The sequence below is a fragment of the Myotis myotis genome, unplaced genomic scaffold (genome assembly GCF_014108235.1).
Source record: "Myotis myotis isolate mMyoMyo1 unplaced genomic scaffold, mMyoMyo1.p scaffold_m19_p_16, whole genome shotgun sequence".
Classification (NCBI taxonomy): domain Eukaryota; kingdom Metazoa; phylum Chordata; class Mammalia; order Chiroptera; family Vespertilionidae; genus Myotis; species Myotis myotis.
In genome coordinates, this window is record NW_023416320.1 from 10780904 (window position 1) to 10796659 (window position 15756).

At 37.2% G+C, this 15756-nt stretch overlaps 1 protein-coding gene across 30 annotated transcripts in view; it reads left to right on the top strand.

Moving 5' to 3' along the window:
* The window catches only part of VPS13B (vacuolar protein sorting 13 homolog B), a 613015-nt gene that overhangs the window by 3459 nt on the left and 593800 nt on the right, over window positions 1–15756 (top strand). For all 30 annotated transcript variants that reach the window (XR_004972424.1, XR_004972425.1, XR_004972426.1 and 27 more), the window contains 2 exons: window positions 4273–4416; window positions 13436–13556. Coding sequence is in view for 24 of the 30 variants with exons in the window: in XM_036337858.1 (XP_036193751.1) it covers window positions 4273–4416; window positions 13436–13556 (265 nt within the window). In the remaining 6 variants the exon portion in view is untranslated. The remainder of the gene's footprint in view (window positions 1–4272; window positions 4417–13435; window positions 13557–15756) is intronic.

Here is a 15756-nt window from a genome sequence, read left to right on the forward strand (position 1 = left end):
CCTCCTCCCCCCCCCCTCTCCCCCCCCCTCCTCCTCCTCCCCCCTCTTCCTCTTCCTCTTCCTCTTCCTCTTCCTCTTCTCCCTTTAACATTTCATGTAATATTGGTTTGGTGGTGATGAACTCCTTTAGCTTTTCCTTGTCTGGGAAATTCTTTATATGTCTTATGATTCTAAATGATAGCTTTGGTGGGTACACTAATGTTGGTTGTAGGCCTTTGCTTTTTATCATTCTGAATATTTCTTGCTAATCTCTTCTGGCCTGCAAAGTTTGTGTTGAGAAATCAGCTGACAGGCTTATGGGAGCTCCCGCTTAGGTAAATGACTGCATTGCTCTTGATGCTTTTAAGATTCTCTCTTTGTCTTTAACCTTTTCATTTTATTTATGATGTCTTGGTGTGGGCCTCTTTGGGTTCATCTTGTTTGGGACTCTGTGCTTACTGGCAGTAAATACCTTACATTGATATGCCAATGGCAATCAAAGCTCAACTACCACAGTATGGTGCATACATGTTTCGTTGTCTTCTCTTCTCATTTTGGCAGCCTCCCTGTGTTTGTTTCTGCTGAAGCTCTTGGGCTTGGTAGAGTGGCTCTATGTAGAAGTTGTTCTGTAGGGTCCAGTGGCACAGCCTCCCCAATAACCTGAGCTGGGCACTCCAGGTATGATCCCAGACTGATCAGCTGCAAGGACTGGTTGCGGTGACCACCCACCATGGAGGATTTTTTGTGCAGGGACCTACCCCACAGAATAGTACTTCTTTCAGCGGGGCTCTGGTTCCAGCTGAATGAGTTTATTGTGGAGGTGGTTGGGTGGTACTGGGACTTGGTCTGAAGCTGTCCAGTGGTGTGCTGGCTCTGAGGCCTCCCTGGAGGTGTAGACCAAGGTTAGCAGCTGCCTGTATTTTGCCTGGAGCCACCTGGCATGAGTTACAAAATGATCTGTAGATGGTTGCTACTTGTGCTTGGCTTGGTAGTGCCCAGGTGAGACTAAGCTGTGAACCAATGCCAGCTGCTGTTAGTGTTGGGCCTGGGGCCACTTAGAGGTATGGAGCACACCAGGGCCAGATGCTGCTTGTTTGAGAGATTTTAGGAAAGTCTAAAACATGAGCAAAAAGCCATTTATATGGGTAAGCCCAGCGGTTCTCAACCTGTGGGTCGCGACCCCTTTGGCGGTCGAATGACCCTTTCACAGGGGTCGCCTAAGACCATCCTGCATATCAGATATTTACATTACGATTCATAACAGTAGCAACATTACAGTTATGAAGTAGCAATGAAAATAATTTTATGGTTGGGTCACAACATGAGGAACTGTATTTAAAGGGCCAGAAGGTTGAGAACCACTGGGTAAGCCAATAGAAACAGCTTGGGTTGGCCTGCAAGTTGAGTGGGGTCGCAGGGAATCACTAGGGTGGGGTGAACATGAACCAGGTTGATGGAGACTGAGATGCGGTGCCCATTTTCTGGCTCTGTGGTGGAGGTGGGGTCCTCAGAAAAGGAACAGTGGTTTCTGCTGGAACTTCTGTTTGGCTGCTCTCCAGCTCTGGCCCTGATGCCAGACAATTCATTTCCTCCCCATATGTCCATAGTTCCTTTCAACCTGCTGCCCAAATGCTGGAGCTCAGAGGGAGTGAGTCCAAATAAGTCCCTGTGCGAGCCCTTTAAGAGGAACTGCCTGTGACTCCAGCAGCCCTGCGCCTCACTCAGGCACAATCCCTGTTGTTTTTTACAGCCAGAAGTCTGGGGACTCCTCTTCCTGGCACTGGAACCCTGAGCTGGGGGGCCTGGTGTGGGGCTGGGACCCCTTGCTCCTCAGGAGTGATCTCCACAGTGGAGATACTCATTCTAATTTTTATCTACCACACATGGGTGTGGGCCCAGCCCTCTGTGTCTTCTCCCCTCCTACCAGTCTTGATTTGTTTTCCTCTTTAAATCCTTAGTTGTAGGACTTCTGTTCAGTTAGCTTTCAGGCAATTCTGAATGATGGTTTTCTTTGTAGTGTAGTTGTAATTTTGATGTGGTTGTGGGAGGATGTGTTTACCCATGACACCATCTTAGTATTTTAATTTTAAACTTTTTGGTGGGTGTAAGTATTTCATTTAAAATTGCATTTTCATAATGATTTATGACGATCACTTTCAGTGTTGTTCATTGGCTATTTGGATATTCTCTTTTGTAAAGTTTCTGATTCTTTTGCCTTTTTAAAAAAATTGTGTTTTCTGTCTTTTTCTTATTGATGTATAGTAGTTCTTTATATATTTTGGAAATGAGTCTTTTGGCATGTATATGTTTTGCAGTATCTTCTCCCAGTGTGTGGCATGTCTTTTTGCTCTCTTAAAAGTGTGTTTTGATGAATAGAGTTCATTTTATTGAGTCCAGTTTATCAATTTTTTCCTTTAACTTTTTTTTGTTTGTTAATCCTCACCCAGGGATTCAGGTGTCTTTTAATTTCTCTCTGAGAAAATTCAGTTTGGCCCGTAGACTGCAACTTTGGTAGCCATTTCACAAATGTATCGTTGTTACACAAATCAGGGAGTGGTAGAGGTGGAAATGTTATTGGCTCATTGTTCATACAGATGTATTTGGAAAGGCATTCAGTGCTCATAATGGGAGTGTAGAGGTAGTATAATTGTGGTTAAGAGCAAGGCTTGGCATCAGATTTTCAAGTTTTGTGTCCTGCTTTCCTAGATAAACCAGGGAAGTTACTTGACCTTCCATGCCTCATAGTCTTCATTTGTATTTACCTTTTAGGGTTCTTACAAGGATTAAATAGTTGCATGCAGGTAAAGTTCTTAGAACAGAACCTGATACAGAATAATATTCAGTAAACCTTGTTTTTGTTATGGACACAAAACAAAATTTAATCTGTGCCAGTTGATTAATGCTTGAAATTATTTCAGCTTAAAAATTAATGTAATAATGAGAAATATGTAAAATTTTGACGGTTGATTAGAATAGTAGAAATAGATGATTAATATTCTGTCCTTTAAAAAAGGCATGGCTCAGTGGTTGAGTGTCAGTCTCTGAGCCAGGTCACAGTTCTGTTGCTGGTAGGGCACATGCCTGATTGCCTGCTCGAATCCCCAGTGGTGGGGATGTGCAGGAGTCAACCAATCAGTGATTCTCTCTCATCATTGCTGTTTCTCTCTCTCCCTCTCCCTCTTCCTCTCTGAAATCAATAATAATAAAAAATAATGATTGCTCTTTTAGGAAGACAGTATTCTAATTACTTTATACAAATTAATTAGTTTAATCCTTAAAGATACTACTATTCTTATCCAGATTTTACAGATAAGAAACTGAGTCACAGATACATTAAACAAGTTGCTCACTGTCATTGGGATGATTAAATAGAAGAGTAAGATTTAAATCTGTGTCGCTGGCTCCGGAGTTATTTGTCTTAACCAATTTACCTACTACCTATATGTATATTTAGCTATTTTACTAGCTATCTTGCTAAACCAAGTAGGTGAGCAATTGTTGGATGAATGAATAAGTGTAATAATTTTTATTTGAACTTTCATTAATAGAATTACAAGAACTGTAAAAATTTGTTGAAGTACAATCTAAATAATTTTTTTCTTCCTTTGTTGATTTTTAACAAAAATTTTATTGGGAGGTGAAACAAATTAGTATAAAGTGATTGAGTGACAATTATGTTTTCATTTTTAACCCTCTATCCAATAATAATGGAAACCTGTTAGAAAAACATTTTAAATTTATGGACCATATAGTATCCAGGTACAGTCTTTAAGTAAAGTTCAGTAAGTTTTTTGTTAAAGTTGGTCAACTTGTATTTTGTCAGGTCATTCTCCTTTCTCTATTTCAGCCCCCCTTTCAACTTGCCATATAATGCTACTTGTAGTTTATAACACACTTGGGAACGTATTTTTAGGTGGATATTTTAAATAATATATACCATTGCAGTTATCTCAAGTGCTGCTGCTGTCTACTAGGGTGACTACTGTTCCCCTCCCCCGCCCCCCCCCACTACCATATATGAGCCTTTATCATGTACTAGGTATTATACATATATTATTTCCATTCATCAGAATAAAGAAACTCAGGCCTAGACAGGTTCAGTAGTTTGTTAAGTGTAACTTGCATAATTGGTTTTTGTAGTTTAATAAGTTACTGATGCTACTTTTTGATAAACAATAATTGCCAAACTCTTTTTGTGTTGGAAGTTTCATTTTATTTTAAGAAAGTAATTTGAATATTAGAATGAAAATACATTAAGCACTTACTAACTTATTTAATATTTTGTGTCTTAAGGAACTGAAATTACCATTCACTTTTTTAAGTGGACATATTCACGAATTGAGGATCCATGTACCATGGACAAAACTGGGCTCAGAACCAGTGGTAATCACCATTAACACAATGGAATGCATTTTGAAACTTAAAGATGGAATGCAGGTATGAAATTATTGTTTGTTTATGTTAACCAATTTTCTAGTTACTAGTGTTTGAATATTTCTTAAACTTTTGGGATATGTCAACTTTTACATAAATAAATGTTAGCTTATATACTTACTATTTTTATATGCCTGTTAAGTAACATAATTAATTGCAAAAGGATGCTTTAAATTTGGGTAAAATATCCCAAGGGGTATTTTCATAGTAATTTCACTTAATCTGATCATAGCCCTAATAGATTGCTATTACCTATATCCACTAGAAGTGAAGTCTGATTGTGTCCAGTTTTTGAATTTTTGCATAGTAACCGCATGGCTTTTTATTTATGTGACATTTCTAAATGAGGTGAAAATCTCATTATTTTTGAGAAGATAAAAATATATTGAATTTGCCTTTATTTACCAAATTTCATTGTTGTCTGAGGTTTTGTCATCAGAAACTGATTCTTTTCTGACTTTTAAAAAAATTGATTTCAGAGAGAGGAAGGGCGAGAGGGATAGAAACATCAGTGATGAGAAATAATTATTGATTGGCCGCTTCCTGCATGCCCCTTACTGGGGATCGAGCCTACAACCCAGGCATGTGCTCTGACCGGGAATCGAACCGTCATCTCCTGGTTCATGGGTCAATGCTCAACCTCTGAGCCACATTTCTTTTTAGTGTTTTATTATAAAGGTGTAGTATTGATTTTAAGGAGTTTCTACCAAAAATGTTCTGGTCTAGGAAGCAAATAGATCTGGAAAGCAGCATAATTGTGATACATTTTTTCCCTTTCATCTTGCAGAAAAGCAGTGTCTCTGTCATTCATTTTTACTACTTTTTCCTTAATCCACATTTACCTTTCATTTTTAGGGAAGGCTTTCTGTAACCAAATAAATTGAAGAGAACTTAAGGCAATTTTAGTGTATCCTAAATATAACTTAAATCTCTTTAAGTTAGTTGAGGTTAATTATGAATTATTAAAATCATTTCCTAATTTAAGTACAATCTTTGAGTGTCATATCAACCAATGGGGCTGAAATCTTTTTTTTTCTTTTATGAAATCTTTGATTCAAACCTGTACTATCCAATTTAACTTACTAATGTAGTTTCTTGAAGTAAGTAGACCAGTGCTATATATTCCCTTGAAAATTTATTTTGTGTACTTTAAATATTTGGGAGATTGGTTTAGAAATCTGTAGATAGTTATAATGCAACAAAGTTTATTTTACATTTTTATTTGGTAAATGGTTCTTAGTCATCATCTGTCCTTGGAATTTAATTTTTAAAAAAATGTCTGGACTTAGTTATGGCACCCATACAGTGCTTCATATTATGAGAAAAAAAAAAAAGCCAGACACTAAGTATTTTTTCAGCGGGTAGGTGGAGTTTTCAAGGCCAGATGTCCCATAAGAAACACATTTTAGAAAAGGCAAATTACAACTAATTATCGAGGCTGCAGAAAAAGATTTGTAACACATGACTTAGTGCCACCTCGAACTAATATTTGATATTGGACCATGCAGATGGCTACTGCAGGAATGATCCAGATTTCCTGCTTGCATGGCATTTGAGACTTGAATTTTGTGGTGTGCATAGCAAAAGGTCAAAGTGTCATGATTGTAAACCACTCTCACAACAAGTATTTTTTACAGATGTTTAAAATTTTGAGGTAGAAAGGATTTGTGAGAATTGCGGCTGACATTTGGACAAATTATTCAGCAGTGTATACCCCTGGAGAGTGTTACTTGGGTTTATGCCCCCTCTCACAGTCTGGGAGCCCTCAGGGGTGGGAGGCAACTCCCCATCACACCTCTGCTGCTGCCACTGCCAGCAGTGCCAGCCTCTTTCCCCCCAGCTGTTTTTTAGATTCCCTTATAATTTAAATACATTTGTAGTCTGATTTTTCTTATCTTAAATACTGAAAACACTGGGTTATAAAACCGTTTCAGGTAGAGTTATTATTTATCTTGTACATTTTATTAAGACATATGATTTAAACCAGGAGTCATCAAGTGATGGCCCATGGCCTCCTGCCTGTTTTTGTAAGTGAAGGCTTTTGAAACGTAGTCACTCTTAATTGTTTATATATTGTTTTTGGCTGTTTTCATGGTTCAGTGGGCAACGGCAGAACTGAGTGGTTGAGACAAAGTCTACATGATTTGAAACCTAAAACATTTATTGTCTGGCCCTTTATAGAAAAAGTTTGCCTACTCTATTTTAATGAAGTTTTAAATGGTCTAAAATTGACATTTAATTTCATTAAAATTAAAATCATAAAATGATAAAAGTATATTGTCTTTTCTAGATTGATTATGATAGGAATTTGGATGTTAGTGGTTACTAAAAATTTAGAGAGCCTTTAAACATTTATGTTGAGGAGTTGACATTTTTAGTGTGGACAGTATATTTACATTATTATTTATATTTATTATTACCTGGGGAAAAGATTCTTCTCTGATTTCTAGAGCTAGGATTTATAGCTAAATTTAATCAAAGTTTCTTGGTTTCATTTGGAGTCTTCTTTATTTCTCACCTGTCTCTTCCAGCTTTTGCACCTTGAGCATACCTGTATTTTTCTTCAGTCTGACTCACTACTTTGAGCCTAGCTAAAATTTTCCTTTGATTTTATTTTAGCATTCCACAACAATGTTTCCAATTATCTAGTCTGTTGTATTTTCAGAAGCATAAGTCCTTAAATTTCTTTTTACTGGAAATCTAGTAACTTCAACTATCACTTGTATTTTGATGAGTCCTAAATCTTTATCTAACTCTGCTGTTTCAATCTTTCCCAGTACATGTCCAGTTCCCTTGAGGACATATCTGTTGGTGTGATGTACCTTCACCAGAAACGCCACATATCTAAAATTGAATCCACTATTTTACCTTAAAATTTACATTAAAAAAATTATTTGGTTATTTCCTGGGTAGTTTGAAACTTAGAGAACAGTCAACCTATACAATTCATGGTCAAGCACTTATCTGTGCCAGCCCTCAGCCTTTCTTTCTGCCTTGACATTTTTAAAGCTCGTTAGCATTGTTTTGCAAAGTTAGTATGTTTTATTTTCTTAGGAGACTGAGAAGATAGTTGTATCATTGACTGAATTAGGATAGTATAAAGGACAGAGGATTTTTTTGGGGGGGGGAGGGGTTGGGAGTAAGGGGAAAGGAACAGTACGTTGCATAGTTTGAGTTTTGTTTTGAACATGTTGAATTTCAGGTGATAGCATTTAAAAAATTATCATAGCTGCTTCCCTCATCATTTAATTTCTAAACTTTTATAGTCTATCAATTGTTGGGATCTCTGCTTTTACTTTCTGTCACATAACCAGAAGGTTCTTTGTCCTGAATGAAGTACTTCATTTTCTTAAATTCCCATTGTTAACTTTTATTTGCTCACCAATATGTAAAGCTTAAATTTCTTGGTCTGATATTCATGGTAGAGACCATTTACTCTAGCTTCTTTCTACAGCCTAATATTTCATTGCTCTCTATTTTACTTAAATTGCACTACTTATTCTCTTTTCTATAAAATACATGCTTTCTTCCTTTTTACCTTTTTTTTTGTTCAAGCCTTCCACCTTTTTTCTTTTTTCTGTAGGGCACAGTCTTTTCAAACCTTGTTTTTTTGAGACACTTTCGTGACTTCTTAGTATATATGGTACTTAGTATTTACTGTTTTCTTGGCCTTTTCTCATGGGACGATAATAGAAAAACGTGGTTAGAATTGTGCCATTTAATAGCAGTGTGATTTTGAACTATTAATCTCATCATGCCTTAGTTTCCTTATCTTTAAATAGGGTTACTTTTTCGCAGGGAGTAGTGTCTAATTCATAGCATTGTTAAGAGGATTAAGACATGTGAATGTAATGTGATTATTACTAATAGATGACATGTTGGAAGTGCCATAAATAAAACAATTTGTTCCTTTTATCTCTTTTTTCTCCCTTCCTGCCTTTCTTCTTCCCTTTACTTTCTCCCTGCTTTCCTGTCTTTCTTTCAAGATTAGTGATTAAAGGAAGGGCTTTTTGGTCAGACAGATCTGGGCATTCATCCCAGCTCTCTCACTTCCTGTCTTTCTGGCCTTGGAACATCTTCAGCTCTAATTTTCTCATCCTTAAAATACTGAGGGCTGGCACAGATAAAGTGCTCAATAAAGGTCGTTGCTGACTAACTTAAATTATTCTTAATCTTTTATGCATATAAGTATTATTTCTTAAGTAGGTAAGTAAAATACCTAGATAAGGGTACTACCTACCTATTTTTTCTCAAACTGCCTAACACATATTTTTCTTTGACTAGGTATTCCTTGCTGAGGGAAATTATATATAAGAAAACAAAGTACAGTTTTATTCTGTTTAAGCACCCAATTCCACCTTGTGAATTGTGCTAAAAATTAGATGGTAGAATGTGATTTAGGCCAAAATGCCTCAGTATAACTTTTGTTCTTTTCTCCCTTAATTTTGGCCTATTTCACCTTCCAAATCTAAGAGTGGATTTAACCACTTTAATTCAGTAGTTTAAATAAAGGGGAGGAGGAGAGGTTGGCACTGTGATGCTCACCTGTTGATAGGAAGAAAATGGATGCCATAGGCCAGTGGTCGGCACACCGCGGCTCGCGAGCCACATGCGACTCTTTGGCCCCTTGAGTGTGGCTCTTCCACAAAATACCACATGCGGGCGCGCACGTACAGTGCGATTGAAACTTCGTGGCCCATGCGCAGAAGTCGATTTCAGCCTGGGCGAGTCTATTTTGAAGAAGTGGTTCGGAAGTGGCAGGTGTCAGTCGGTGGGGCAATGGGAGACGCGGCGCAGGTGGGCGGAGGTGCACGCTATTTATGCTCGATTTGAGTGAGCCAGCCAGTCAGCAGTCTCATGTGCAGTGGTTAGTGCTAGTCGCGTCGGCAAATCGCACGTGGGTGACAAAAGTACTTACTCGAAGCATAAAGTTACTTGTATTTTTCCAACCAGCTGCAAATCCTACAGGTATTTTTGTCATCAATTTAAAAATTGTAATTATTTTGTGTTGGTGGCTTTATTATTATAAAATGAAACTTATCTGCTTAGAGGGGTTTAAATGCCTAACCTTGCTAAACAACTTCTCTCCCTTACTGTTTATTTCCTTCCTTAGCACTCATGACAACTAAAATTATTTGATGTGACTATTTATTTATTTAAAGTTGATCTTCCTCACAAGAATGTAAGTTCCAGAAGGATGTCATGTTATCTCCAGCCTTAGACACATAATAGGCATTCCATATATTAGTGTATTGAACTCATGTTGTTAATACTAAGTACTCAATCCAAAATCATTAATTAAATTAATAACAATGTACTTACCTATGTAGTTTAAGTTTAAAAAATTTGGCTCTCAAAAGAAATTTCAGTCGTTGTACTGTTGATATTTGGCTCTGTTGACTAATGAGTTTGCCGACCACTGCCATAGGCAATAATAAGCACATTTTCCCTGACTTGTTGCTGTTAGCTGGCATAGTTTGATTGTTCTCTGCCTGGGGCAGTATCTGGGTCAGGTGGCTCTGTGTGTGAAAAGAACCAGAGGACAGATGGCTAATGATTGTATCCTCTGGGGAGAAGGCTCAGGTCCTGTTACTGAGTAGCATGGATCTCAGAGATAGAAGAGTGGCCCCAGCACACAGGTTTAGAGTTAGTACAGTGATCTTTTTTTTTTTTTTTAATATATTTTATTGATTTTTTACAGAGAGGAAGGGAGAGGGATAGAGAGTTAGAAACATCGATGAGAGAAACATCGATCAGCTGCCTCCTGCACATCTCCCACTGGGGAAGTGCCTGTAACCCAGGTACATGCCCTTGACCGGAATCGAACCTGGGACCTTTCAGTCCGCAGGCCGACGCTCTATCCGCTGAGCCAAACCGGCTTTGGCCAGTGATCTTTTTCATTGCTAAAATGTCGCCTAATGAATGTTCAGCTTTGGCCTGTCAGGTTAGCTAGTCCTCCTTTTGGGGTGACTAAGTAAAAGAATGCAAGGGAATGTCAACTCTCTTCTCCAGCCTCTCATAACCCTTACCCTTACCCTGTATGGGGGAGAAGACAGAAGCAGCTTCTGTGGCTGAAGCTGATGTGTGAAGAGAGAGGGACATACACATTCCTCCTTTACTTAATGTACTTGGCATTTTTTAAATGACTGAAATTAAGTTTATTGATATTACTGTCAGGGTAGAGGTGAACCAGAGATTCTTGTTTCTCCCTGGTTCTCTCCTGTGTTCTCCAAGTGTGTGCTTCTGCTTTGGTGACTTGATTTGGCTCTGATTTTCTGAATTACAGTGTTACTCTTATACATTCTTTATTGCGTCTGACAATTGATATTGTACTTGTTCCTGGAGTGGACAGAGGTAAAGTTTCTAGGAACTTTGTAGCTGTTTATTTCCCAGTCCCTTACACTCTGTTTCAGGAGCTTTTGGTGACTAGAGCTGCCAAGTGGTCCTTTGCTTGCCAAGTTTGGTGCCACAAGGTGGAAGAGCATAAAGCACATTACTTCTTGGTTCCCACTTTTCAGTTTTTCCTTCTTCAGCTCTTTCTTGCATTTTAACCTCTGTCTTTTTTTAAACGAGGACTTGGAATGATTCATTCACTTGTTTTAAGTTTTGTTCTCATTCTTATTCATACCATTGTGAATCTGGGAGTTGACGGTTCTCAAGTTTTAATTGACTAGCCCTATGAGGGCTTAGGTGAAACATACGCTACACGATTCCATGACCTGTCAGTATGAAAGTAATGGATCTATATACATACAGTGTTTGGCACATTTTTCTTGTGTTAGGAACTTTTGTAAGGAAATAACATTCTTGCTTGTTTCATGAGGAGCAAAGGGATAGTATTTTCAGAACTAGCTAGGTGGTCCTTAAGAGGAAACATTCTTTTGCCATGAAATATGTTTACCGGACATTTTGGAAAAATTGCCACCTAAATAAGAAAGATATAATTGTGCCCGGCTGGTGGTGCTCAGTGGTTGAGCATCAACTTAGGAACAATGGTTTTATTCCTGGTCAGGCACATGGCCGGGTTGTGGACTCAACCCGCAGTAGGGGGCATGCAAGAGGCAGCTGATGGATGATTCTCTCTCATTATTGATGTTTCTATCTCTTCCTCTCTTTTCCTATCTGAAATCAATAAAAATATATTTAAAACAATTGAAAAAGGGAAAGACATAACTGTAATGTGTTTGGGGTTAAATATCTCAAAACATTTTAGCTAGTGTATTTGAGAACAGAGTTTCTTTTATTAGAATTAGAGCCTTTCAGTGAAGTAAAATGTGGAATAGTCCAACATGATGTATACTGGTTAAAAGCTGATGAACTCAAACTAATGATGGAAGTAATTCCAGATATTTTTCTTTTCTTTTTTGTTTTTTGGTGCTAATCCTCACCCCAGGATATTTTTTCATTGATTTATTGTTTATTTTTTTAGATAGAGTGGAAAGTAGGGAGGGAGGGAAGGAGGGAAGGGGAGAGATAGATAGATAGATAGAGAGATATCAGTTGGTTGCCTTCTGCACATATCCTGACCAGGGCCAGGGATGCAACCTGTCCTTGACCAGCAATCGAATCTGAGACCCTTTGGTGGCAGGCTGATGCTCTAACCACTAGACCATGCTGGTCAGGGCAGTAATTCCTGTTTTAATAGTAAATATTATAATTCTTGTTTTCCTTTATTTTTTATTTAATTTAGTTGGGTCAGGATTGAATGGAAGCCGACTTATAATTGAAACAAAATGTAATTAAGTTATCAAAAGAATTATTTTCTAATTATACTGTATGTGCAACCATAATTTTCTATCCATAGTTGTGAAAGAAGTGTTTACACATTTGGTAATGTTTGTTTCATAGTATATATTTTTATGAGTGCCATGATTTATGCTCATTTTTAAAGTACACTGAAATTTCAGGTATATTATAAATTTGTTTAAGCAAATAAAGTTATTTAGTTTTTCTTTTGAATAATAAAAACATGTAGTTTGTAGGGAAGCTTTATTCATTGTGTCTTTTTCTTAACTATTTGAAAAATCATATTTAGCCTATGTTCTTTACCATTTTTTTGCTACTAATAATTTTTGAGAAATAAAAATAACGTGTTCTTTCTTTTGCTTTAAAATGTTTGTCATCTTGTGCATGCTAGATTTATTGGACTGCAGTAGTTTTTAGTGCATTTTGGCTGGAATGTTTATTATGACATCACTGTAATCTATATACAGTATGTGATTTCAGATGGTTTCAGTGTTAAATATTTTTATAATTATGCTAGCTTTGGCAGTTCACTTGGAATTTTTTCACATCTCTTTAATGAACATGTTTTACTTCTGGGCTTTTGAGACAACCATATGTTTCAAAAATTAATAGTGTGCTTTTAATGTTAACGTTGTGCAGAAGTGTATGACTACAGACATTTTTAAGGATGTAAGTCGAACTAAAAGTAATTACAGTAAAGTTTTATTCATAGTAGTAGTCTTTAGTATTTAGAGTCTATAACATCCCCCAAAATAACAGAAGATGTCATTGTAAAGATTGAATGGTGAAGTTGTTTCATGGAATGAAACATTGTTTTGTATTAACTTAAAATGAATATAATTTCATGCAAAATTTTCTTTGTCGTTTATGATAGTAAATATTTTACTTTTTGATTGTATTGGAGTTGCAAACACATTTTTTCTTCTGCTGATATATCGCTAACATTTGAAGCCATACTATCATGTAAAATATTAATCTTTTATTATTTTACTAGAGGCCCAATGCACGAAATTCATGCAAGAGTATATGCCTTCTTTGCCCCGGCTGCCGGCACCAGCTTCCCTCTGGCACCCGGGGCCCTGGCTTCCCTCCAGCTGCAGCAGGCACCTGGGACTGGGACTTCCCTTGCAGCCCTAGCTTCGTCCAGAAGGACGTCCAGTCTAATTAGCTTATTACGCTTTTATTATTGTAGATCATTTTCTTAGTATGGTATCAAATAAGAGTTTTTGTTTTCTAAAGGAGGTCTTACTTGCTGCTTTCTTTAAAATCAATATAGGATGACCATGAAAGCTGTGGCTCTAATTCTACCAACCCTAGTACTACTGAGAATACAAAATCATCAGTGAAACCTCGAAGAATTCAGCAGGCTGCTCCCACAGATCCTGATTTGCCACCAGGTAGCTTCTCATGGGCTTGACAAAGCCAGCATTTCAATTATTATTAATTGTTGTAACCCTTTGTAGAATTCACACTTTTGGTATTCTTTAGGGCTATGAAATATTTAGACTGTATGTGCATGTGCATTTGTTGCATGAATTTAGAACAGGTTGAATCCAGAGCCCTCAGGAATGTCTTTCATTTAAACTTTGAATCTCTTTTGCAGTAGGTTGTTCCTTACGTTTCTTTTTTATGTCCTCTCCTTGAAAAAACTTGCCTCTGATTTCCCACACATAGTATTTTTGTCCTCCTGGCTTCTTGATAAACAGAGGAAAGACACTAGATTGTTTGGAGTTTCTAGAAACTATAAAATTCAGTACCAGAGACACAGAATTTTTTAATTGGGAGAGACCATTTGTTCTATTTTCTGAAAATTTTATTTACCTGGAACAGTAGTGACTTATAAAAGTTACTTGATAAATATTTAACACATTGTTTGCTGGTAGTTTTTATCGCGCGCTAACAGTTGGCGCGGGCCATTTTTGCTAATTTTTTGCGCAAATGGCAATGTTCAGTAAAATTACGATAACTTTAGTTCATGTATTTATACGTTACCCACATTCTACCGCTAGTCTATAAAAAACGTATTAATACGTGTCCCGCGCTCTACTACACTGGTAGAATGTATAAATACGTAAAACGTATAAATACGTTTCCCGCATACAATGTGTTAATGAAGAAAAAAAACAATGATCATTACATGTTAGTTCTGTGGCCAAAGCATTGCTGTCTTTTTACAATTAGGAATTGTTTATTAGTTACTTCTTTTTTATTTTATCTATCAGTCACTTCTATTTTCTGAGATGTAGGTGACATTGGTATACACTTGCTCTCTGTGCCAAAGGTTTGAAGGCTTTCTGCTGGTTTTAACCTAGGTAATTTTTGTCAGTCTTCTGGCACCATGTGCTTTACCTCTAAGAGGCTGGTATTAGGTACACAATTTCATAGCCCTCCTCCCTCAAATGTATGCTCTAAGTTAATTTGAATTGAACATTTTAAACTAGTGTTATAGTGATGTTAACACTGATGCTCTGTATTCTTCAGAACTCTGTACCTAAAAGGCCTCAGTAATCTCTCTGACTGTAGAATAGATTAATTGCTATAGTTGGAGAAGGTGCCAGAAGATATTTTATTACTGAACATTTCTAATTCTACTTAGAGTAGTGTGGTGGTTTTGGAACTTTCTAAATTTTTTCTTGCTAATTAACTCCTTGGGAAAAATTCCTTGTGTTTTAAATTAACCTGTAAATTAAATTAAACTGTAGCTTTTTCTTATTTATTAATTGGGCAACCTTTTTACCACTCCAAATTTCTAATTACATATACCCCCAAACTTATTCTACCAGCTCATTTTATAATATGCAAAGAATAATCCTGGCAAAGAATAATCAGCTTTAGGTTTAACATTTGAGTCTCATTCCCTTTCCCCTTCCCCTTTCCTTTTTCTCCTCACCTGAGGATATTTTTTTTAATTGATTTTTAGAGAGAGTGGGAGAGAGAGATGTGAGAGAGACACATCAATTGGTTGCCTTCCACCCCCCCCCCCCCCCACTGGAGGTGGGTATCAAACCTGCAACCCAGGTCTGTGCCCTTGACTGGGAATTGAACCTGCAGCCCTCTGTTGCGAGGGCCATTGCTCTAACCCAGGGGTCCTCAAACTACGGCCCGCGGGCCACATGCAAATACAAATATTGTATTTGTTCCCGTTTTGTTTTTTTACTTCAAAATAAGATATGTGCATGTGCATAGGAATTTGTTCATAGTTTTTTTTAAACTATAGTCCGGCCCTCCAACGGTCTGAGGGACAGTGAACTGGCCCCCTGTTTAAAAAGTTTGAGGACCCCTGCTCTAACCATTGAGTAACCGCCAAGGCACATTTTTCTTCTTCTAAGAAATGACTTAAGAAAAATTTAAAGCTTTTGTCAGTTGTGAATTTCACAGATAACAACCTTCTATGGGCTAACTTGCATGTACTCAAAATAGGTGCCAGATTTTTATTAGAGTCGGTATTAGAATTTATACTGATATCCAGAATTGGGAGAAGTGGTCTATTTTAGGAGCATAAAACATAAAAACATAAACGTAACATAAAACATCCTATTTTTAGTGGTATAAAGCAGAGCTGTGTTCTACCTGAACTACTTGAGGTAGCTTTTGGAT